Source organism: Haliotis cracherodii, unplaced genomic scaffold, assembly GCF_022045235.1.
Source record: "Haliotis cracherodii isolate W230 unplaced genomic scaffold, xgHalCrac1.p SCAF_3, whole genome shotgun sequence".
NCBI lineage: Eukaryota > Metazoa > Mollusca > Gastropoda > Lepetellida > Haliotidae > Haliotis > Haliotis cracherodii.
Window position 1 is genome coordinate 10,513,576 of NW_027266286.1, and position 25,629 is coordinate 10,539,204.

Sequence of the window (25,629 nt, forward strand, 5' to 3'; positions counted from 1 at the left end):
TGATTTCGATTGACAGACATCAGAATACAATGATTGCTTTTTCAAGCATAACATAAATGGAATACTTTCAGTGGGTGATCAAACTGAATTAAACTAAAATTTGGATCTGTTATCTGTTTAGTGTTATAAATTTGTAAATGGACTCTGCTTTTAGTAGAGGTGTATGATTATCGAAATTGTTTTGTTGTTTTTATTTATTGCAAAATACTTTTATACTAATAACTGGTTGTCACAACCAAATTTGGAGCAAGATTAGTAACAAGGCAATTACTGTGTATTTACAGTGTTCTGTCTTTTGTTTCAGAATGTTCTGTGAAAAGCATTTTGTAGTGAAAATGTCTCAAAGGCTTCAGTTGGTTGTAAAGTTTTCTTTCAAAAAGTTCTGGAGTAAATGATGTGAAACATTTGATATGCAAGAGTGCACATGTTCCTATTTCAGAACAATATTCAATATGTGTGGCTTTAAAAAAATAAGAAAAGAACCCTGGGCAAAATGACATCATATAAGAAATCAAAAAGTGGGCATCAGGAAAGAGGTTATTTTTTTGCTTTTAAGCGATAATCCACTGTTTTGTTGTTGCCGTGATAATTTACATGATATATCTTCGGTTGCCATTATCATGCATGGTCACACATATTTCATGCAGAAAGGACAAATTTGAGACAGAATGAGATCGTTTCCTGTAAAAAGTTTCAGTGTGCAGTGGAGTGTGTTTCTGCCCGAAAATGTGAGAGTTTTTAAGAGTCATTTTAACATAATTGTTACTAGAAGTAGTTGAGAAAAATGACTCCCTAATGATCCATTTGCATGCATTATGTGGTAATTTACAATTTGCCGTGTGTCATGTTTACGATACAATGGAACAATATCAAACTATTTCTGAAATGGACCATTCATCTGTTGAGTTTTATATTTTTAAAAATGCATGATTATTGATTAAAAGTTAAATTTTTATATGACTCACTGGAACATTTCAATAACTTTTGATGTAATTAAGGAAAAAAAGAAGCTAGTTGTGTTTGGTATTGATGAAATTTGTTGTGAAAAAATAATCTTAACAACCTTTGGAGTCATTAGACAAAGAAAAAAAATCATATTTGATTGAGACATTATAATAGAATTAATCTCGTTTTACATTTTCATCAGTCTATATTCATCCATGAAAAGAATTCAGAAATGAGACATTTCCTGATAATAATGAGAGATTCCAGTAAAATAAGTGGCTTTTAGCTCAAAAAGATTCTGTCTCTATAACTGACCATGCAATGTAAACGTTCAAGCGATTAAAATGTCCTCTGGAGAGATATTTGAAAATAAGGATGACCAGTTTTATGTCATGATGGGGTTAATAACTGAGAGAAACATGATGTGAGTGATGTTTTTTTCCCACCACTCAGCAAGATTCCAGCTAAAATACAGCAGCCTGTAAATAAATGAGTCTGGGCCAGGTCATCCAGTGGTTGACAACATGTTAGTTGTCAGGGCACAATGACACTATCATCAGGTCACACGATGTAGCCAGCTGCTTATGACAAGCACATGGTAAGGGTTCCGGGTTGGACTAGGTCTCCAGTACTTAATGCTTGTACTGCCTCTGTGGTCCTGTGGTAGAGCATCTGCCTGGAGAGTGGCAGGTTGTTGGTTCGGTCCCTGGCGGAGTCATACTAAAAGATGATAAAAAATGGTACTTGTTGTTACTCTTCCTGGTGTTTGGTATTAAGGGGATAAACAAGGCCTGGTTGGCTCAGATTTGATATTCTGTGTCTAAAATGGGGACCCCATGTTAAACTGTGGTATGGTTTCTTTGTTGGCTTGGACTATAAAACTGCCATTAATCTGGACTAGCATACAGACACACACACATACATTGCAATATAAGTTAAATAATCTTGAAAGCGATTTTAAACCTCAACGCAACGCAACGCAGTGCAGCGCAGCTCAACTCAGCTCAGCTCAGCTCAGCTCAGCTCAGTATATCAGTATATCTGTATAAACATTTCAGGCTTTCGACATAAACCAGGAAATTTATCTTTCAACTCTGCTTGTTTCACCAAAATAATATTCTAATAAGAGCCCCCTATTTCTAATTATGAGATGGGTACTATGTGTGAAGGCCATTTCTGGTGTCCCCCACCGTGATATTGCTGGAATATTGCTAAAAGCGGCGTAAAACCATACTCACTCACTCACTCTAATTATAAGAGCGCCCTGGGCGCTTATTACGTCGAATATGGTAAAACAGCCAGTTATCCAGAAGTATAGATCAGGAATTAGCACACTTTTTGTCAGATTATTTTTTTATGATCAAAAGGAAAATGATATTTGAAAAATATAAGACATAATAAACAAAATAAATAAATAAACTTTGAAGGAATTTGTCATCTTTGTGAAACTCTGTGAAAATTTCAAATTCAGAAATGAAACAAAAATAACTTCACTATACTTTTTATTTTTTATTTTATTTAATTCAAACCGTTCTGTTTTCTAAATTTAATTTCTTTAAGAGAACATTTTGAATCAGTGTTTGCCATATGGTTATCCTAAAAGCAATTTCAGAATTATTTGACTCAATATCCATTTTGATCCATCTGCCATTAGGAGCGGCAATGTTGTATCCACAAATATTGCAAAGATTTGTGATCCAAATTTTGATGGAGCCATTGTGCTGAAATAGGATCATGTTCAAAATGGCTAAGACGGCATGCAATGTCACAGAACTGAATTCAAATGAAACCAATTTCTTGGAATTAATTTTAATAAGGTGCCTGGTGTCCATATTGTGCTGTGACTCATGATGCTGTATTTTACAATTAATGTGGTTTTTCTTTGTCACAATGTCTTTACAAGCAAAATATTTGCATTTTTTAAGCTGAGGACATTTCTTTATCAGTATGATGGTTTTTAATATTGTTTCAATTTTCTATTTCCGATTGACGAAAATACTTTTTAATTTCTCTGGCTCCAAATAAGCCTGAATCCAAGTCTGTGATGTATGCATAAATTTCATTAAATGAAATATTCGGAAATTGTTTTTGTTTTATTTCCATAATGTATTGGAATATCATCTCATATTTGCCTTTCATGCATTGAAGAAACTGTCGATATTGCACAGAAAATTACTTTGAGTACAATTAATGTCTGATTTTATTATGAACACACACAGAGAGAATTTCAATTAACAGCTGTTTTGAAGGCTTTGACAAGGAATTCATGCTGATATCATTGTTGTCATTATTTAAAAAAATATATGAATATTTCTTTGATTGATTGACTTAACTTTGATATTAAGGTTGAACTTTAATCTTTTGGGTTTTGTAAAAATATTTCAGTGAGTATAAATATTTATAGTTGTCTGGCAACTATGATTTGAGGTCAGAGTAACTTCCCTTTGCTATTTAAAGTTTGTTGTAATTGCCTCCCTTTGCTATTTTGAATAATATCTATGATTGCATGGTGATACGTCACAATATCAGCTCAGAAATATGCATATTTATTGATTGTTGTGGGGCTTTTACATCAACTGTAAGGCCTATGGCAATGAAATTCTAATTTCTTGTGGGTGTGGAAAATATTCACAACTTATCATGGCTTAGCTCACAAAATCAATGAAAAAGATCATTATCTGTCAACTGAGTACACAAATATTGCAGTGTGCATCAGATATTAGGAAATATTCAATGTTATGTAAAACGCGATGTAATTACAATGGAAAAGGTGCTTTTAGCATAGATATTGAAAATATTTCACATGTTAATGTGATAATATAAATGTTAACAATATACACTTCATTGTTCTCCTTGAGAGAACTGCCATAAGTTTGGAAACTTAAGTATGGCAAAATCAATGCTGCTTTCCCATCAACTTTATATTATTATACCTTCTAGCAGTTCTCTGGCTAAGACTTAAATGTCAAGAATTAAGCTCCATTTAAGGATCGGTTCTTCTGTAAATATTTACGCATCCCTATCACAAGCTCACAAATCTAATGCATTACTTTTTTAGCGACAAATTGGTAGCTGACTTTTGCCATTGGCCATCCCAGGAACTTAATTTCGGTCCATCTTTGATAACTCTTGTTCTTGATGTAGTTTTTCCAGGCGGAAAGTTTGTGATAACATCTGAGGGACCTTGTTATGTAGTTCATCACGATTTTCTGTTTCAGGTTGATGATTTCATTTTGATAACACTTAATCTACAGAACACACATTTGTTCATTCGGAAATAGTGATGAATTTTGTTTTAAGGAGTATTATGTTTGTTGGGTTAGGTTAATGATTAAGGGTTAGAGGTCCGCACTGTTTGTTTCCCTGAACGTCTGGTTCAAGAGTATGTCAGGGACATGTTTAATCATGCTGTTGAAGCTGCCGGTGCAGAGTTCTGAATGAGCACAGACATTAATTTTTTCTGTCTAACAGCAGAATATCAAATGGTAGGTCCTTTATGAGAATATACTTCTAAAATGTAATGATAAATAAAGAAACTGTCCACAGTGTGTTTTGATATGAAATATATCAACACAAATCGATGAAAGTTTATAACTCCGAGGCTTGGGAAGGAGTAATAAACTTTATCGATCAGTGTTGATATATTTCATATAAAAAAACACTTGCGTCAGGTTTTAATTATCATCCAACATGATACCAACTTTTTCAGTAAATAATCTTGAGTGTAAAAAGTACAGCTAACCAGCTTCAGTGGCTGAGAGATTAAAGATGTCATTTGATATGATGTCTCATTTAGGGAATGGGTAGGATCTATGGTCTTGGCTTAGGGATGTTTAAGTAGTGTAATGGTTAAAGTGTTTGCTTGCCATATGCTGAAGACTGTGTTCAATCCCCTGTTAAGATTCAGGTTAGAATCGGCCTTCAGCAACCCACAACAAATGGGATCCGATGAGACTCACTGACTTATGTCATTGTAACCCAACTGTGGAGATAAATGCTCATTTGTCAATCACTGGGTTAATTGTCAAGCCGATTATTTACAGGCTGTTATCATATAGCTGAAATATTTTTTAGTAAGGCATGAATGAATGAACAAAGGAACGAACGAACCAACGAACGAACCAACGAACGAACTTTTAATTAAGCACATGTGTATGATCCATGACACTCTATTTGTGTCCCAGTATGTATGTCACTGAAGGCGCCATACCATTCTAATCACGCTTCTCATTTTGGGGATTCAAGCTCGAATAGATCTGTGTAGTTTTAATATTCCAAACTTGCAAACAACACTCACCAAAAACATCCATTAAGGATACCAAGAACTTAATCAGTGAGTCCCTAATCCCTTAATCCCTGAAATCACCCAATCTACTAATCGTAAACAACTAATCACTGGTCCCCTCATTACATTCAGATCAGTACTTCTATAATCACGTATCACAAATCTCTGCAGATTAAATAAATGTATGCCAATAACCAAGGAAGCAATTTGTGTTGTAGTGATGTTATTTTGTTGAAAACATCGGTAAATTAGGATGTGATAGTGTTGTAATACCTTTCACTTCGATTATACAGTCTTCTATACAAATTCAAATGTATACTACTCAAAAGAATTTAAGGAATACTCAATTTTTTCATATGACTGTAGTGAGTGAGTGTGTGTTTTTTCACGCCGCTTATGGCAATATTGCAGCAATATTGCAGGGGGCACCAGAAATGGTCTTCACACATTGTACCCACATGGGGAGTCGAACCCTGGATTTCGGCATGAGGAGCAATGCTTTCACTACCAGGCTACCCCTCTGCCTCTATAACTATTGTTAATCTGTCATGTCATTACAGATGTATCATAAAAAACATCTTCTGAAATATGACAAATGAAAACTTCATTTTGAAATGTCTGAATATAAAATATAAATTTCAAACATTAAATAATACAAGCATATAAATAAATTCTGGTATATTTCAAATGTGTTGAATAGAATTGTGAAAAGCACTTCAAAGTGTATTTATTCAGTGCCAAAAGGTCTGATTTCTTTGATAACCTGTAAATGAGGTTATTGATCCGACTGGAGAAATGTCAACGCACCCAATTTCTGACCCAAATAAGCTGGCTACTAAGTACAATGGCTGTCCGTCTATCTTCCCAAAGTTTACCATTTCATAACACAGGCAATTGATTCACTTCAAAAGAAAATCGATCTCTTCCGAGATGGAGTGCCATTTGTTGTGATATACACAGATCATTTTTGGATCAGATTCAAGACTGAAGCCAATGACCATCTTTTCAGGGTTTTGTTCAAGCTTAGCACTTGCCCATGTAATCTTTTTTTCATGGAATCCCATTAAATTCTCTTTGGAGGAAAGTCTAGACATGGTAATTGGCCTACATCAGAATTCTTTGAATCAGCAATTACCAATTTAGCGTACCATGTATGACGGCAGTATATTAAAAATTGATAGGTTTTGGCTCAAGTGATGGGATCTGTGTCATCATGGGAGGACGATGCTCTTCCCTTGCACATGATGCAGAGTGTGTTGTGATGAGTGTCTGCAGCCCATCCACTGCTTCCAGAGATGAAGTATGAGAGCAGCTGTCGACTTCTTGAAACTTCAGATCCAGAGAGCGACTTGTCACTATACTTAGGCGTTTCATTTTTCATTTTTTATTAAATAAAAGAGGACAATATAAGTTGTAGCAGTCTGGTGGTGCATGGGGTTGTATGTGTCCCTTGTGAGGTTTTATATACCACGGGCCATACATGGGGTTTTATGTGTCCCTTGTGAGGTTTTATATACCACGGGCCATACATGGGGTTTTATGTGTCCCTTGTCAGGTTTTATATACCACGAGCCATACATTGGGTTTTATGTGTCCCTTGTGAGGTTTTATATACCACGAACCATACATGGGGTTTTATGTGTCCCTTGTGAGGTTTTATATACCACGGGCCATACATGGGGTTTTATGTGTCCCTTGTGAGGTTTTATATACCACGAGCCATACAGGGGGTTTTATGTGTCCCTTGTGAGGTTTTATATACCACGAGCCATAAATGGGGTTTTATGTGTCCCTTGTGAGGTTTTATATACCACGAGCCATACATGGGGTTGTATGTGTCCCTTGTGAGGTTTTATATACCACGAACCATACATGGGGTTGTATGTGTCCCTTGTGAGGTTTTATATACCACGAGCCATACATGGGGTTTTATGTGTCCCTTGTGAGGTTTTATATACCACGAGCCATACATGGGGTTGTATGTGTCCCTTGTGAGGTTTTATATACCACGAACCATACATGGGGTTGTATGTGTCCCTTGTGAGGTTATATATACCACGAGCCATACATGGGGTTGTATGTGTCCCTTGTGAGGTTTTATATACCACGAACCATACATGGGGTTTTATGTGTCCCTTGTGAGGTTTTATATACCACGGGCCATACATGGGGTTGTATGTGTCCCTTGTGAGGTTTTATATACCACAAGCCATACATGGGGTTGTATGTGTACCTTGTGAGGTTTTATATACCACGAGCCATACATGGGGTTTTATGTGTCCCTTGTGAGGTTTTATATACCACGAGCCATACATGGGGTTGTATGTGTCCCTTGTGAGGTTTTATATACCACGAGCCATACATGGGGTTTTATATGTACCTTGTGAGGTTTTATATACCACAAGCCATACATGGGGTTTTATGTGTCCCTTGTGAGGTTTTATATACCACGGATGGTGTTTTATGTGTCCCTTGTGAGGTTTTATATACCACGAGCCATACATGGGGTTTTATGCATCCCTAATGAGGGACACATAAAACCCCATGCAGTCCAAATTTTCTACCCGGATACCCAACCCCCTATTACCCAATGGGTACCCACTGCAGTTCCCAAGAGTTGGTCTGATTGGTAATTGTTTTACTGTAGCCTTGGCCAAAATTTATTTAGATACATATATCACACAATCAGATCATGAATTCTCTGAGGTTGACTGAAGCTTTATCCTCACTCAAACATACACAAGTCAAAAGGAATGTGTGCATCCTCAGAAAGAAATGCGAACATTAGAGACTTGTAGTGTAACCACTGAGCTATAGTGAGTTTTTGTCATTAAACAATATGTCACGTGACTAGCCATGGGTCAGGGTCGTCCTGTGGGTCCCCGGTCCTACTCAGGACCCACCCGACCCGAGTTACCCATCCCAGCCCTAGCTGATTGGCATGTTAATGTAGGATGTCTAAGATAAGCAAAATTGATATGAACTGTTTAATGGATGTTTTTAGTTCTTTAGATCAATGTTTTCTAAGTTCATGTCATTTGTTGATTAACTTGCCAGGACAGACACATATTTATAGGGGTTTTCAGATGATTTTTGTTTATTTTTCATGACACAAACAAATATAAATTAACAAGGTATTGATTTACAGATAAAACTTCATTGGAATAGCAAAGACAGTTTCATAGGATAGTGGTAAAATATATGTCTTCAGAATATTTTTCTGTATCATTTATCAGTATGAGACACTTTTAGAATCAAATTATTTTCATTTTAATACATTGCAAGATAATGGATCTCAGTTTTCAAATTGATATGTATGGCTTGTCAGTTCCAGGATCAAATATTCAGCCATTTTACCATAAAAGTTCAATATTTTTTATGCACGTATTGAGGCAATCATTAACAAAAATTGTAAGTTTAACAAACACCAAATATATGGTTCTAATTTTACTTTACAAAATCAATGAAGATTTATCTTATTTCAAACTAAAAGTTGGAAATAAATCTATTGTCAATATTAAAAGATTCAATATTGTTCTTTTTAACAAATCTCCAAAATATGTCTCCCATGTGAAATGAGTCAAAGTGAGAATGCCTCAAATATCAATTATGCTCATGAATCACAGATTATCAAATTAAAGGCATTGACACGAAAAGCAGCCTTTAAAAATATAATGAGTCCTCGTGAGAACTGTTTTCAGACCTTAAAAAAGTCTGAAAGGTATTTTCGAAAATGTTCCACCCAACCAGGAATACGTTGATGAACCCACGGCTTCTACTGTTGCGTCTCTTGGGGAAACTGCACGGATTTCTTGCCCAGGACGAAGATGCGGATAGACGCAACGTGAACCCTCTTATTTGGGCCCTCAAAGCCATGTTGTGAAAAGAAGTGAAGTGTTTCTTTGCTTCATGAGCGGCATAACACAATGCTAATTGTCAGGTCTTTTGTGGCAGGGGGAGGTCACGTGATGTAAAAAGTGCCATTGAAGCGAGATGTTTTCTGATTTTTCTTTTGTTCTGATACTGAGAACATGATTATGTTGTGTAAAATGTGAACTCGGCGAGAGAATCAATCATCTATGATTACTGTTTAAGTTCAGGGTTTGTAAGCATGTGATTACAGGGTTTTCGGGTTTTTTATTTCTAATATGAGTTGACTTGCTGGCCCATTTGATCAAATTTAGAGCTCTTAAGATTGTAGGGATTTGGCATGTCTGACTGCAGTGGAGCTTTTGTATGGGAATAGATGCAAGATAGGTAGGTCTCTGCCATGCTGAAGCTGTGAGTTTGAAAAGTGGAATGTGAGAAATAAATAGTCTTGCTACATTATAAAAGATTATTCAGAGGCAAGCAGGTATTTTTGGATCATCATTCCACAATATCCAGTTGAGAAAAAAGTACAAAACTCATTTGAGCTTTTTTAGTTTCCAGTGCATATTACAGTTTCAGTTATTGCACTCTGTAAGGTACATGTTCAAGGTCCCATGTGTAGAAGTTGAACTTAAAAGGGATTAGAAGTCTGTGTGAAGTAATAATGTTCTTGTTACTTTGTATCATTGTTTTGAGCAAAAATTCAATTGATTTGTTAACTGACTATTAATACATTTTTAAAATAGAAAATATAAAATATCAACATCAGAGAATAACCAGTCTCGATTATACACCGAAACAGATTCCATTGGGTTTAAAAGGCAAAATAGTGATGAAAATTATATATGAATGGAATGTATGAATATTAAAATCAGTGATGAAGGTCTGAGTAAGAATTGGTCTTCAGCAGCCCATTCTTGCTGTAAAAGGTGACCATGCTTGTCGTAAGAGGTGACTGACGGGATCAGATGGTCAGGCTTGCTGACTTGGTTGATGCATGTCATCGTATCACAATTGCATAGATGGATGCTCATGATATCAATCACTGGATTGCCTAACCCGAATATTTACAGATTGAATATATAGGTAGAATATTGCTCAGTCCAGCTTTAAACAACAAACAAACACAAATAGGTTACCCTACTGGTTGCACCCTTCTCTTCCCAATTTGCATAAAATAGTACATAGTTTTACATAATGTGCATTTAATATTGTCCCATTGTAGGTCCAGTGTACTTACAGTTTGTAAACTTCCATAAAGATTTGTTTTCCCATATCTTAAATTATGTATCTCCCATGGGCCAACATGTCATACCGTGTCCTTTAGTCTCAAAATAACCTATCAATGTCTAGTAGGATGATATGGCTGAATTATTACCAACTATAACATGAAAGCCCATTCTCTCTCTCACGCATCACGTCAGGAATTCTATTTTATTGATACATGTATTTAAAGAGTAGATTGCGATAGTGAATACATACAGAGTGTAGGGCAAGCTGGTACATGTGACAAAATGACGGGTGATTGATCAAAGAAATGTATTGGTTTTTTAACAAAAAAGAATAATACGGGGATTAACCGAGGATTAGCGATCTTAAAACTTTCATGTCTCTTACACATTGGCATAAATCACTTTCCTTGCTGCCATTGTCAACATGTCATCAAGTGTTGGTATCATGTAATAAACATGGCCGTGATGACGTTGGTTCTGTCAGATTGTCGCGTACAAAGAACTTGATGATGGCTGATCATGTAACTAGTTATGCTTCCCTGAAGCAAACAGAATGGTAATTTGACCATGGCATGAGACATTGGTGCCAACTTTGGTAGATCCATGAAGCATGGCATTAGTACAGGTTCTTGCGTCCTATGAGTCACTCATGTTGTAACACAAATAATATTGATGTATTTTCACAACTTAGGCCCATATTTCATCGTTATTAGCATTTTTTGTTCTGGTGATATTGATGACCCCTGCTGATGTACCGACATGATGAATGCTAGGGCAGTCTTTTTTTTTAAATGGTTTGTTTGGCTAGACTGATGACATTTATTCTCGTGATTCATTTTCATGCGGTTGTGGTTGTCTGATCGTGTCGCTGGCATTGTCATTCTACTTTTTAAAATTTATAAAAATAATATAGAATAGATATCTCTGCCTAAAGCAGAGTCGATTGTAACATTCTGACTACATCATGAGCATGTGTTATTAGTTGTTATTTAATGTTTTTTTCTGGTCTTCTGTATCAACTTCTCCAGAATCAATTCAACATTTAGCTTTTGCAATGGCACAAGTGAAAACAATCTACACATTCCTGCTTTCTATAATCTAAAATTATTGTCATATTTTTTTATGTGGCATTAAACAACAGACAAAAAACATTCAGTGTAATGATATGGCCTATGACCTGCATTAGTTAACCACCTTGTGAGTGAGTGAGTAGGTATGGTTTTAAGCCGCTTTTAGCAATATTCCAGCAATATCATGGCGGGGGACACCAGAAAAATGCTTCACACATTGTACCCATGTCGAGAATCGAACCCGGGTATTCGGTGTGATGAGCAAACGCTTTAACCACTAGGCTACCCCACCGCCCCTGCCCTGTGATATAATTGAGATATTGTTCACAGTCTCCACTCGACTTTCAGAATGATTTGGTGTGGGTCAAAATGTCCAAGGTTGATTCCATGTGTAGATGAAGCCCAAATTATTTGTCATCATTTAACTCTTGCCTCCTGATGAAGAACAAAATAATTTGGCGTAAAAGAAATTCAGATTTATAGTACAAACATATTCATAGCATTTCACTCAAGGAGACATGTTGTCTGTCCTAATCAAGGTATGTGGCAATAACACCACAGCAGTTAAAAAAACTTTTGTTTTATGTGACATAGTGTTTAACATTTGCCAGAACGCTATTACCCATCAGTTGTCAAACATTGATGTATATTCTTTCATTTTTCATATAATCATTTGGTTTGCATGCCATTAAGATGAGGTGCAAATATATGAGACAGACATGCAAATAAAATGTCATTTTCTTTTCCAGCCAATGAAAAGATCAAAGACATTAAGACAAAACCAAAGAATTCTGCTCAAATGGTAAGTTATTTTTGCTTTCCTATTATACTTCAGAACATGGATGCTTTCTTCCAGGAATTTGTTTTTCAGAACATATTGCCACAGAATTTCAGATCTGTGAGTGGAATAAGCAAGGGGCATAAGCTTTGACAGCTTTCAAAGACCAAGAGGAAATTTCTTCAAAACAGCCTTTTCAAACAGAGTCTTTACTTCAGAGTCATATCGGTGCTTTCACTGTGTGGTAAATCTATGTGAAAGTATGCACTGGCACCAGCCCCCTGAATACATATAAGCCTCACAGAAGATGGGTATACTACCATATTTTCTTGAGTATAGTGCACACCCACGTATAATGCGCACCCCCTCTAGCGGATTCAGTATTTTGAAAAAAAAAATTGAATGTCAAGCGCAGAAAAAAATTACACCGTAGATCTACACCTTCAGCGAATTCCGGTAAACGAACGGGTGATGAGAAACTTGGTCAGTACAAATTCGAAAATTGAGATAAAAAAATCACCAGACATGTTTATTTACCGTTTAAATTGTATTTTTTGCTCTGCTAAGTATTGTTTTACATCCAGGGATTAAGATTACCTTGTGTATTTGCTCGTAAACTAAGCCAGAAACAGCAATCAGCTGTACACATGTTTACTTGGAATCTACCGGTGATTCGGTCAAGACACACACAATGATATAATTTTACAGGATTTTAATGCAAGGATTGGCAAAAATTGTATCTGAAACTATTTTTTTTATCAGGAATAATATATCCCAATATCTTGTTAATTTTGTTGCAGCTTTTACTAAACATATTTTAGATAATAATAACCCTAAGCGAAGCAGCTGATCGCTATTGCCGGTTATATACCGGTACTACTATTGTAAGCCAATGTTGAAAAATGGTCTTACTGCTATGATGGTGCCAGTCTTCTAGTAGTATTACAAGAAGTTGTATAATTCAATCTTTATTCAGCATGATCACAGTGCTTTGGGTCTTAAACTGTTTTGACAATTTCAAGTTTAATGTTATTAATAAATATCGCAAAGTAGCATTATCCAATAATTGCCCCCTAAGCCAGAGGTCATTATTTTGACATGGCAAGTCACAAGGTCGAAAAACACCAGTACAAGTTATGCAAATGACACATGTCCAACACCATTTAATTAAATGGACACGTTCCGCATAATCCCCAGTGTCAGCTAATATTAGTGGTGTCTCTTATTGTGGGCTGGTATTGGATTAAGTGAGTATGATGCTGTCAAGTGAAACTGACAGTGACATAATTGATACAAAACTTGACATCAGAACTGACATCAGAAAAAATGTCATATTTTTAGCTCACCTGAATTTAGGAATAGGAAGAAGCCATATATCACAATGAGCTGATCTATGCTCTAGAACAGACAAACATCTGAAATACGAACCTATCGGTTCATTCAGTTGGGGTTTGAAACTACACCAAAGCAGCCAGCACAAAAAATTGGAAGTGATTTTTGAAACCAACCAGGTTATGAATGTAAACCACCTAATCAATTTAAATACAAGTATATAAAGCACCTATACTGATGGGAAATAATAAGGGAACATATAATAATATGGCTAGTCCTGCACCATGACCGTGGAATATATTTATTTTATGAAAAAAATATATCTGGAAACGCATACAAAAGCAAGTCTAGCCAGCCCTAGCTAGCTCTATTCCACATATTTTATTTTTAGAAGTCAAGAAGGATATTGTGTAATATAAGATTTCAGAGACTAAATGTTAGTTTATAATATAGCAGCAGAATTAATATGGATGTTTCATATCTGATGTGCATCAGTGGATCCAGAGTCCTTGCTTTTTACAAGATGCTTTGTGTGGTCTGCATCAGATCTCATAACATGTAAATGCAGGAAATGTTTATGTACGACAGATATATTTTTCCAGAATTTAATTGCCCATAATTAAGGATGCATATAACACACGAGAGCGTATTATACGCGTATAAATAAGTCTTGTGTACATTGATCAATCGGAAGGGGTGCCAATTGGGATTGTTCACTAGCCAATATATTAGCAAATATTGCCGTGGGCGCTTATTAGAGCGGGGAGCTTATTACGTCGAATACAGTATATTATTTATGATTATCATAATATATATAGGCAATACAGTTTTGTGTTTCTTTTCTTTTCAAGGGTCATTTTCAAGAAATGTGTTGTTAAGAACTCCTGACTTTGTGATACAATATGGTGTGGTATACTAGATGAAATGTGACACATCAATAACCTGAGAAATATGCCATTCTCATATAACATCACATGTAAAAAATGCTATCAACATGCATGAAGAAATCTAGCTTCCAATAAGCAAAATGAATAACCATAAAGATGATATGATATTCTGGTCATGTAAAAGTGCTTTTTTCTCTGGCAATGGAGAGAGAGAGCAAAATGTACTTTTCTGCTTATTAGACAAGTTTCTTATTTATTAGACAATAGTGTACGTTATTTACATGAAGTGTTTTCAAACTTCATCTTTCATTTTTCTTATCAAGAAGATGTATAATGGATAAAGAATGGTCCATGATGGAAGCGCTGCAACTTCAAAATGGAATTTCTTAAAAATACTTTTTTGAAGTGATATAGTGGCATATTTTCTTATCTTTTGATCTTTTGAGGTAATAAGTGTCACAGGAATTGTATTTATTGTAAATTCCTGTTTTTGATATTTGTTTTGAAGAGATATTTTGGAACAGATGTCATTCAAAGGAAAATTGTAGTCTCTTTTACATAAATAAATATTTAAAGACGTCCATGTCAAAATGATATATTCTGTTCTGGGTTTTACTGTTAAACGATATGAAACCTGCAACATATCAAAATTGTTTAAATAAGCATCCCACAGCCTTCTGACTATAGTATTTGAGGTCCTTAGATAGAGGGGCGGTCGGGTAGCCTAGTGGTTAAAGCGTTCGCTCGTCACGCCGAAGACCCGGGTTCGATTCCCGACATGGGTACAATGTGTGAAGCCCATTTCTGGTGTCCCCCGCCATGATATTGCTGGAATATTGCTAAAAGCGGCGTAAAACCATACTCACTCACTCCTTAGATAGAAGCATACAGATATACTCAACAGCAAAAGTAACTGATCATGTGTGTATGTTATTGACAACTGAAATGATGGAAAATTTAAATGAACAACAAAAGTCTACGGAAAAGGTATGGGTCCATTCCATCCCACTTTAGTGTAAGTAAACACCAGCTGTACACTTCAAATCTACTGAAAATAAGTGAGGGGGTTCACAAAAATCACAACTTGATAAAAAACATGATCACATTTATGGAATTTTTGAATTATTGAGATGATCAACAGCTATAACATATTCACACCTGTATGTACTACTACTACTGCTGCTGCTGCTGCTGCTGCTGCTGCTGCTACTACTACTGCTACTACTGCTGCTGCTGCTGCTACTACTGCTACTACTGCTGCTGCTGCTACTACAACTACTACTAGTACTATTACTACTACTACTACTGCTGCTACTATTATTACTGCTACTACTACTACTACTGCTGCTACTACTACTACTACTACTACTGCTGCTACTACTGCTACTACTACTGCTATTACTGCTACTACTACTGCTATTACTGCTACTACTACTACTGCTGCTGCTACTATTACTACTACTACTACTAGTACTATTACTACTACCGCTGCTGCTGCCACTATTACTACTACTACTACTACTTCTAATAAAAAGGGGAAGATATGAGAGCATTTGGTGCTCTGTTTAAATAAAACAGCTGATACATTAAATCAAGCTTCAGTGTTGAACTCGTTACGACATGTGTCTCTTAATTGATAGTTTAAACATATTGTGGCAACAATTTCTTTATTAGCTAATGGGGGGTTTATTTAAAAGTAAAACATCATGATTACTTCAGCAGATATTTTGTCAATTAACATGTTATAAATATCTGTTCATAGGTGCATTTCATTTTCACTTCCGGAATACGTGATTTTTAACGACGAAAATTCCCAAACATCAAAATTACAATAATTTTTAAATGTAAATATGAAATTACTTTCATGTCTAGTTCATTTAAATTTCAATAAATATATATTCAGTATATCAATAGTTGAATATTTAACTTGAATAAATTGTGTAAGTCTTTATCTTTGAAGTTAAATTCAAAATTGTTATGTTTAGTTTAAAATTCTTGTCACTTTTTTTTAGGAGTCTGAAAAGCATCCGTTTTACAAAACTTTCCCAGTGTTTAAGTCCTGTAAATGAAACGAAACTCCATTGGCCCACTCCCTCAGGAAATTAATACCCAATTTCCTTTGCAATCAATAACCCCTCCCCTGACAGAATGGATTGCCCTATTGCACCCTCCCCCTTCATGTTGAAATGGAACATGCTGGGTTGCCAATGAAAACCATCAGCTTAGAAGACAGAAAAGAATGGCGAGGAAACAAATTTATCAGTGTGAAACTCATGGGTCATCAGGAAATTCTCCCCAGCATCTGTAGTGTGCAGATGTGTGTTAAGATACTTATCTGCATAGGTATTCTCATGACAGCGCATGTGCATGTGTGGTGAGAGTGTACGTGGGATCGGCCCTGTGTGAAGTTTGCAGGAGTACACGTGCATTCTGTTTTGCTAACTTGGGATTGTTTTGGTCCTGGAGTTAATTTGAACAAGTTTGGATTATTTTAAAGGATTTTTTGTTGCCGAAGGTTAAATATTTTAGGTGAGTATTGTTTCATATATATAATTCAAGAGATGTCAATCTTGAAATCTAAATCTAAATGGTAAAATATTTGTACAAGTTCAATGAATTATTTTGTGAATATTCTGATTTTTCTCGCAGTTTTTGTGCTGAAGAGAGCCACAAAAACTTTGATGGTTTATTCTGTTAATATGCTTCTGATCCATTCAAGGAATTATAATTCATTCATTCCCAGACATAAGAGGCCACTATTAGATCATGTAGAAACCATGGTAAAGTTTAAAGTGCCAACACACCAGCCTTGCCTCTCCTATGATAGTGGCCATGTTTACAGAGACAATATACAAAACTTTGACTGTAACAGAACACTGGCCCCGATTCCCACCGGGGTAATAGCTGAGGGTGGGGCCAGCGAGGAACAGAGGCAGAGGGCTGTGCAGGAGGGGAGGGTCGCTCCGGGATAAAGAAGGGATACAATGGGTACAAGTGTAGGGGGACTAATGATGAAAAAGGGAAGCTGAAGAGACAGTAGTGGGCTATTGTCTCGGGCTAAGTGGTTGGGGTTGTTGATGTAAGAAAAGCTGGTGAGATACTTGAGAGGAGTTGGTAAGATGATGACAGAGGTTTGTTGATCAGGGTTTTCTGGTTATGGCTTATGGGGTAGGGTGCTCTGTGAAAATTTTGAGAATTGCTGGCTGTTAATTGATAAGTGGGAGGTATAATGGCATTATGGTTTAAGAGAACTGACTGGGGTGTGTTTATAGGTATGAAGTTGCAGATCATTGTTGGGGTAGAGAATTGGAAAGGATAACCACCTTGGTATGGGCAAGTTGAATGAAATGAGCTGGGCAAGGTTGCAATTTTTTGTTGTTGTTACTTATTCATGTTAATAAAGATGCTACAGTATGAAGTTGCAGATCATTGTTGGGGTAGAGAATTGGAAAGAATAACCACCTTGGTATGGGCAAGTTGAATGAAATGAGCTGGGCAAGGTTGCAATTTTTATTTTTTGGTTACTTATTCGTGTCAATAAAGATACTACAGTTTGACAGTGATACAGAGTTGGCAAGGGTGGGAGACAGGTGAGTTAGAAGGGATAAAGTGATGATTGGATGAAGTGCAGGATGAAGGTGAGATGGGTGAGAGAACTGACTGAGTGTGGGTGAGTTGGGTGAGGTTCTGGGCGGGAGGGGGTGGTTGAGATCATGTCTGGTGGTTGGGTGAGATAGGTTTGTGTATGGGGGTTGAGGTTAGATGATGGAGACATGGGTGGTTGAGAGTATATAGAGGGAAAGGTTGCCGGGGTTGCAGAAATGGAAGTTCATGGTTGAGATGAAGGACATGTGACACAGTTTTGGGGTTTCCATGGCTATTACAAAATAAGTCAGGATATTGGGAAAGGTAACCCTTGCAAGGATGAGATTTAGGTAATGTTGGTAGTTATGGTGGGGGTTGGGAGGGGTGACCTTGCAAAGATGGGATGCAATAAAAGGTTTTGGATTCAATCTGGCTAGGTGGGTAGAGGACCAAAAAGAAGAAGGGAGCACTTGCAAGGATGAAAGATGAAAGAGGGGTTGAGTGGGGGAGGGTGACCTTGCAAAGATGGGATGCAGTAAAAGGTATTGGATTCAGTCTGGCTAGGTGGGTAGAGGACCAATAACAGGAAGGGAGAACTTGCAAGAATGAAGATGAAAAAAGTGTAGATGAGTTTGGGAGGGAGCATCCATGAGACGTGTCCAATTGCACAGGATGAAGACAGGATAGATCTTTCTGAGCCAGCTAAAGACAAAATACTCCAAGGCTTATCCCTCATGGTCAGTTGTGGGGCAGCATCTGTCTGTACTTATCATGCCCACATGGAGATTTTGTCAGGACAAGATGAGCCAGAAGCCGCCATTGCTGACCATAATGGTGGCACTACTATTGATGTCAAGATACTGCCAATTTAGCTCTTATCATGTGATGTAACAGGTTGATAAATCAGCACAGATTTCATAATGGTTTATTGCATTACCCCGGTAATATGTGCCAGTTAATCTGAAAGCAAATCTGGTTCTAGACCCTTTGAAATAGATGAGTGTCAATCAAAGAATTATGGCCTATCATTTGAAACACAGTTGTCAAAGGCGGGGCCCACCTGGGCCCAATTTGTTTGAAACTTGAGTCCTTCTTTCCTCATCTCATGCTGGGATCAGAAGTGTGGGTAGATTAGTGATTTCCTTATCAATTTCAAATCAGAAAGTGATGTTTACTTTTAATTCAAGATTTAACTTGTTGATTCATTCGCAGCATTGAAAATGGTTAAGATTGAAATCATAATATGCTGAAATTGTTATCTGTTCCAAATTGCTAAATTAACTTTGTCATGAAGAAAGAAAGTTCTCAAGATAATAGTTTTTGAAGCTGTGTACAGAAACTCAATATAGTCAACTACGGTTATAACAAACTCAAATGGACCACTAATTTTAGTTTGTTATAACCGTAATTCGTTATAAGCATATATACAACATTTATACAGCAAATGACTGGGACCAAAAATTTAGTTTGTAATATCCGTGAGTTCATTATAAGCGTGTTCATTATAAACCTATTTTTCTATATATAATTAAGCAATATGTCCGAAGGCCATTCTGGTAGATATATGTGATATTATGCCCTTAAGGTAACAAACACATCGTGGATATAATTTGTGCATGCTTTCATAGTTGATTGATATTTATGCATGGTTGAAATTATTACCATAAATTGATATATGCAAATTTTGAATTGATGAGTCATAAAGCGCTCTAATTATTGCTCGTCAGTTTCTCACATTAAGCGTCAGCTGGCATGTCTCGTCAGACTTAATTCTTGGAGGACATGATTATTTAATGTGATATTTCATTCAACCATTGCTTTGATCACTGTCTGTTTAAACAAAAAAATCATTAATATGGACGACACTTTGCAGTTTAGCTCACCTGACTAAATCTCGTTAATACACCTGTCAATCGTTGAAGTGAAACATGCATCTTTAGTCATAATTGATTCCAATTCCAAATGAAATCTATAACCAACATGCATGTTGAATATGAAACGATATCACGTTGATATCAGGCTATCACGTTCACAAGGACAACAATACAACCTTTGTTCGCTGATGATATCATTGTAGGGTTGCGGACATAAATCTCCCAGAGGATTATGGGTACTGCTCTGATGACAACAGGTTCATGATGCTGAGTGAAATTTATTGCTATTGATTTGTGATTGACTGAAATTAACAATTCTTTTTGCAAGAGACCTGTGGATGCATCCAGTGGGTTTTTTGCAATGTGATTTGATGAGGCGTTATGTTAGGATGCTGTGTGGGTGGCCAGACCCAATGTGCCAGGGGATATAATTTTATCATAAAAAATATATATACTGTTATGAGATTTATGGTTGAGTTTGGCCATGATGAATTGATTCGGAGATGGCGATGATGGCTTTGAGAAATGGACGTGTTCCAGCTTGAAAAAAATTGATAATAACAAGACAGAGACATACATGCTTATGTTAGAGTCAGATTTTGCTCTTAGCAGAGATTTCTCATGACTCAATGAGAAGATTTCTTATGATTATGGAAAAGTTTTTTGTTGCGTTTATTTTTTTAAAAAGGAAATAAATAAAAAATGAATACACTCTGGTATTTTCTTTGATATTTTTCATAATGTCTTGTAGATTATTTGATATCTTGATAAGAAAGGTTATTTGAAAAAAAGGTAATTGATAGCCAGATTATGTTAATGTGTAGACTATGCACAGGTAAAACCTGGCTGGGGTAGTGTGTGCTGGCTGGGGTAGTGTGTGTTTTTACCCAATGGGTTTAACTAATTCTGAATGTAACGTATGCTCAGTGTTCAAGGCTTGATGACAGGAGTTAACCTTAGTGGTTGAACCATTCTATTCATACAGCAGAGACTAGGTTTGATTCTCTGTATTGTACAGCATGCTTGTGATTGCTGAATAAATTGCAAGAAGTTACTTAAATTTTCACTCACTCACTTATGTATGGTATGACTGAGGGGTGTTTTATACCAAAATGCCTGAATATTAAAATTTAGCTAACATCGGCTTGAAAAGTTTGAAAATATGTTAAGTATGTCTGTCGCTCTTGTGATGGCAGGATAAACCTGGCTGTGTGCATTAACATGAATGAAATGTTTACTTAAATGAGTAAATTAGCAATATTCCAGCAATATCACTGCGGTGGACAGCAGAAATGGGCTTCACACATTGTACCCATGTCAGGAATCGAACTCAGGTCTTCAGCATGACGAGCACGTGCTTTAACCACTAGGCTACCCGACCGCACCTTATTTGCTTAAAGTATGCTTCATCCCATTACCAGTACTAACTATTTGATGATTGTAATGACATGTTCTACTAGACTGAGTACTGTCATTGCGAAAATCGGCAATAATTAACTCATGTTGTGAAACATGTAGAACAACTGAAAGTGTTGAAATTAAAATGCATGATACATTTTTTTCATTTTAAAATATAATTTTTATGATTACTGTATTTGATGCAATAAGCGCTCAGGGTGCTCTCAAAATTAGAAATAGGGGGCTCTTATTATCTTATTGTCAAACCAGCTGACACGGTAAAACAATCAACATCCGTGAGTAGAGAGCCGGAAGTACCGGTAAGCATTTGCATATTGCACATGTGACCTAACATGTGATAACCGGTGAAGCTGAAATCAATTCCCGCTGTTTTTACAGTTGTATTAACAAGTGTTGGAGACGGTGTGTACATGTGATTGTGGAATAAACACGCTGAATGTGAAGCAAACATAAGCCTAGTTAGTTACAACATAGTTAATTGGCGATTAAATTACTCACCATTGTCTCTTATATGTTATGACTTCATAAATGAATTTTATTTTCCGGGCACCAATTTGGTGTCGTACCGTGTAAACACAAAATGGCGACGTGTGCTGGAGTTACACACGCGACCTATCATTGTAGAAAAAAACAACGCAAGATAAACATATTTTTATTGCATATATAAGGTTTGTGTGCGCACTTGCGATGTGCTTCATTCCAGGTCGCCTTATACACAGAGTATAGGATTTTGGGTTGATTTTGAAGGCGTGTACAGGGGGGTCGTCTTATACGTGGGGTCGCCTTATACACAGCGATATACGGTAGATGATAAAATAAAGGGATAGAAATTTGCCAATTTAAAATATTTGAATACAGTTTAAAGTTTTACTTCATTTAGACAATGGAAGCATACAAAGGTTTTACAGGATGAAACCCATATGCCTTAACAAGTTGAAATACAGCTGTAGCACATAAAACCTGTCCATTCTAATTATTATAATGGCAGATGATTTGATGAATTTGAAATAGTACAAAATCATCTTGCTACTTGAGATTCAGGACATTAAAACAGGATGTTAGAAATAGTTGTATGTGCATAAAATCATGATGTCAATGTTGGTTATGTCTTTTGCAATCACTGAATCAATCAACAATAAATATTTATTAGAAAAATACTTACCAAAAGACCACTATTATATTGTGCAACTGATGAGAAATCTCACATGTAAATATTATGCGTTTTTAATGTGTCTTTTTATGATTGCTGAAGGAAACTATATCTCCAATTCATTCCATTTCTTTGTTAAATATTGTTTGAAACCGTTCAGCCCAACTTTTGTATTGTTCAACAACTGACAGTGATTTCTGGCCAAAATAAGAGCTTTCATGCATAAAAATCAATCATGTCATTATATTTCAATTTAAGTGCAAATTGATACTAAATCCCTGCTATTATCTTTTCAAAACGGAAGACATCAAATTTGAAAATTTCCTTATCTTTTCACCTGGTAGGAAAATTACCTGTCTAATTCATGGTTTTCAAGGATTCATATTCGGTGTAATCAATTCTGAATGCCAATTATTGTCACCAGAATATTTGCATAAACATCTCTCTGGGTTGAGGTACTTTTTGTGAGCAAATATTCATTGATCCGATGACTATGGTTGTGTCATTAAGATAGCAACGAAATAGAATTGATTTCATGTATATACAAAGGGGAGGTAATTTAGGGGCTTTGTTTTCACCGAAATTTACTGTTGGCCCCCAGGCTGTGGGATATTGAAAAGATTGCACCTGAAATTAAATTGTGTACTTGAATGAATCTTATTTGAGTTTGAAAATTGAATTAATTTTCTAAAGCTATCATTTATTTTTGAATTTGAATTTCATTTGAATTAATTCGATTTATTATGATGGATGGATTTGGATTGACATTTTGGGGATGAATGATATGGATTTTCACTTAAAAAGGTCATGAAAGATCATTTTTTTCTCCTAGGCATGTATCAAGGGAATGAAATCATTCCTTTATGCTAGAATGAGTGTTAAACTAAACAGATAGAAATGTTTGTATGTCCTGAATACTGTTCATTGAATAATTGTAATATTTGTGTAATGATGCATTGATGAATAAGGATTGCAGTCGTTATGGGCGATGGTTATGATGATGATGATGGCAGTTGTGATGATTACAATAATCATAATGATGATGTTGGTGGTAGTGTTGACAATAATGATGATGATGATGATGTAATGGTTGTGATGACAATGATGATGTTGATGATGATGATGATGATGATGATGATGATGGTGGTGGTGGTGATGTAATGGTTGTGATGATGATGACGATGATGGTGATGATGATGATGATGATGATGATGTAATGGTTGTGATGACAATGATGATGGTGATGGTGATGATGATGGTGATGGTGATGTAATGGTTGTGATGACAATGATGATGATGATGATGATGATGGGGATTCTAAACCACAGTCCTGTTCAATGAATACAACAATATTCTTTCCATCAGTGACATCCGATCCCGCTTATGAATCACAGCACATGTAAACATGGTCATTATCGGCTATATCCCTCTGGTCAATATTGGCTATCCCTCTCCGGCCTATCACAGTGGTCAGCCATGACATGTGGTCGGTCCACAGTGAACGTAGCATGTGCCACCAGCAGCTTTATTCCCTGGATGAGTGATAGTAACCAATTTGTTGAAGAGGGATATAAATTGATAGTCGAAGAAAGGAATTGATCCATGGTTACCGTGTTTACATTTCAACATTTGCTCTCTCAAGTGACTCTTATGGCCTCATAAGTTCTTTTGTTGGAAAATGGCATTGTGGGTTTGTCAGGGAGGGAGTTGTTCATTTGAGAAGGGGGGGGGGGGGGGGGTGTACAAAACTGCCACAACACTGGTCTGTTTGTGCTAGCCAGGGCAGAACTGAAGACAGAGGGAGTGAGGTTATTGTAGAAACTAGGGTAGAAGCTATTTGTGTTTGGATGGAGGGACAGCTTTGTGATTGTCCTGATTTGGCATCCGCTGCTGGGCAAAACTGGGCAAAAGTGTATGATGCTCAATCGATTACATCTTTGAAATGTATGAAATTCAGAGAATAAAGAAAATATCAATGAATTATTATTTCAGATTATCTTATGTAGTTTTCCATCCCTGAAAAAGAAAGTACAAATAAAATTATAAAAATGCTCAAACACTAATTTTGTATCATTTCATTAAAAAACATTTTTTTAATAAAAATAAAAATTTGTAACATGAAAGATTAAGGCAAATTGTTAGTATTATTAACAATAAAATAAAATAAATTATTCCATGAATGTTTAAGGCATATTAACAACATGGGTGCCTTTTTGAAACAGTTAACACCAAAAAAAGAAAACATCTGCAGTATCAAGTTACACGTACCTAACAGCGTGTGTAGAATACTTATTCATGTATGAATCATTCCCAGTCAAGCATAACTATTGAAACTGATCACCAGGGAGTAATTATTCACACTGAACTCGTCATTATCATGTTCAGGTTGCACAAAGTGAAGAAGTACTATAGGAACACCCGACAGAAAGTCTCGTCGATTGCGCGTTGGCATGTAAAATGGCCACCAACAAAAAAATGTTATTGTGTTCTCATTTGTCAATTTCTTATCAATTAACAATGAAATGATAAAAAAATTGAGTTATCTTTATGTATGGACGGACCACCCACAATGTAAGATAGAAAGGCAATGTCCATTGTTGTCTATTTCGCTATTGACGTTGGTCATGGCACCACAAATTCAGTAACAATGTATGAATATTGAAAATTTTCCACATTATCTTTTTATCAGCATGAGAAAATTAAGACAATATGATCACTGTAGCATTAAATCATATTGACATGATATTCAAAATTGTTATAGATTTCATCTGAAGTTAAACAGAGAAATTTGTTCTGGTGAATTTACATCCTTTTCTGAGACAGCCATTATCTTTTAGTGTTAAGGAGATGGCAAATGGAAGATCAGAGGATCAATTCTGTAAGTAAATAATCCATTTCTATGGTGCAATGGGCATGAAAAAGAATTCATCCGCGCTAGTGTCGAAGATGGATAGTGAAATAGACAATCTGATTTGATGTGTGCAAAATGAAATGCACGTCAAACAGAGTGCATGGCATTTTATCAATTTTGTGATTATCCCCAATGATTCTGACAGGGACTCTTGCCTCTCACTGTAATGATTCTTTACAGAGCATAAAACCATTTGAAAAATACAGCTGTGCGTATGATATTGACGTGTGTCGTACATTTCAATGAAAGGGATAGATTTCCACCTTATGGTACACCGGATCAGATTGTCAC

General features: G+C 36.1%; 1 protein-coding gene across 13 annotated transcripts in view; it reads left to right on the forward strand.

Moving 5' to 3' along the window:
* LOC139473941 (neuron navigator 2-like) overlaps positions 1–25,629 on the forward strand; it is a 733,750-nt gene that overhangs the window by 471,013 nt on the left and 237,108 nt on the right. For all 13 annotated transcript variants that reach the window (XM_071256769.1, XM_071256765.1, XM_071256766.1 and 10 more), the window contains exon 3: positions 12,152–12,204. In XM_071256769.1, the coding sequence (XP_071112870.1) occupies positions 12,152–12,204 (53 nt within the window). The remainder of the gene's footprint in view (positions 1–12,151; positions 12,205–25,629) is intronic.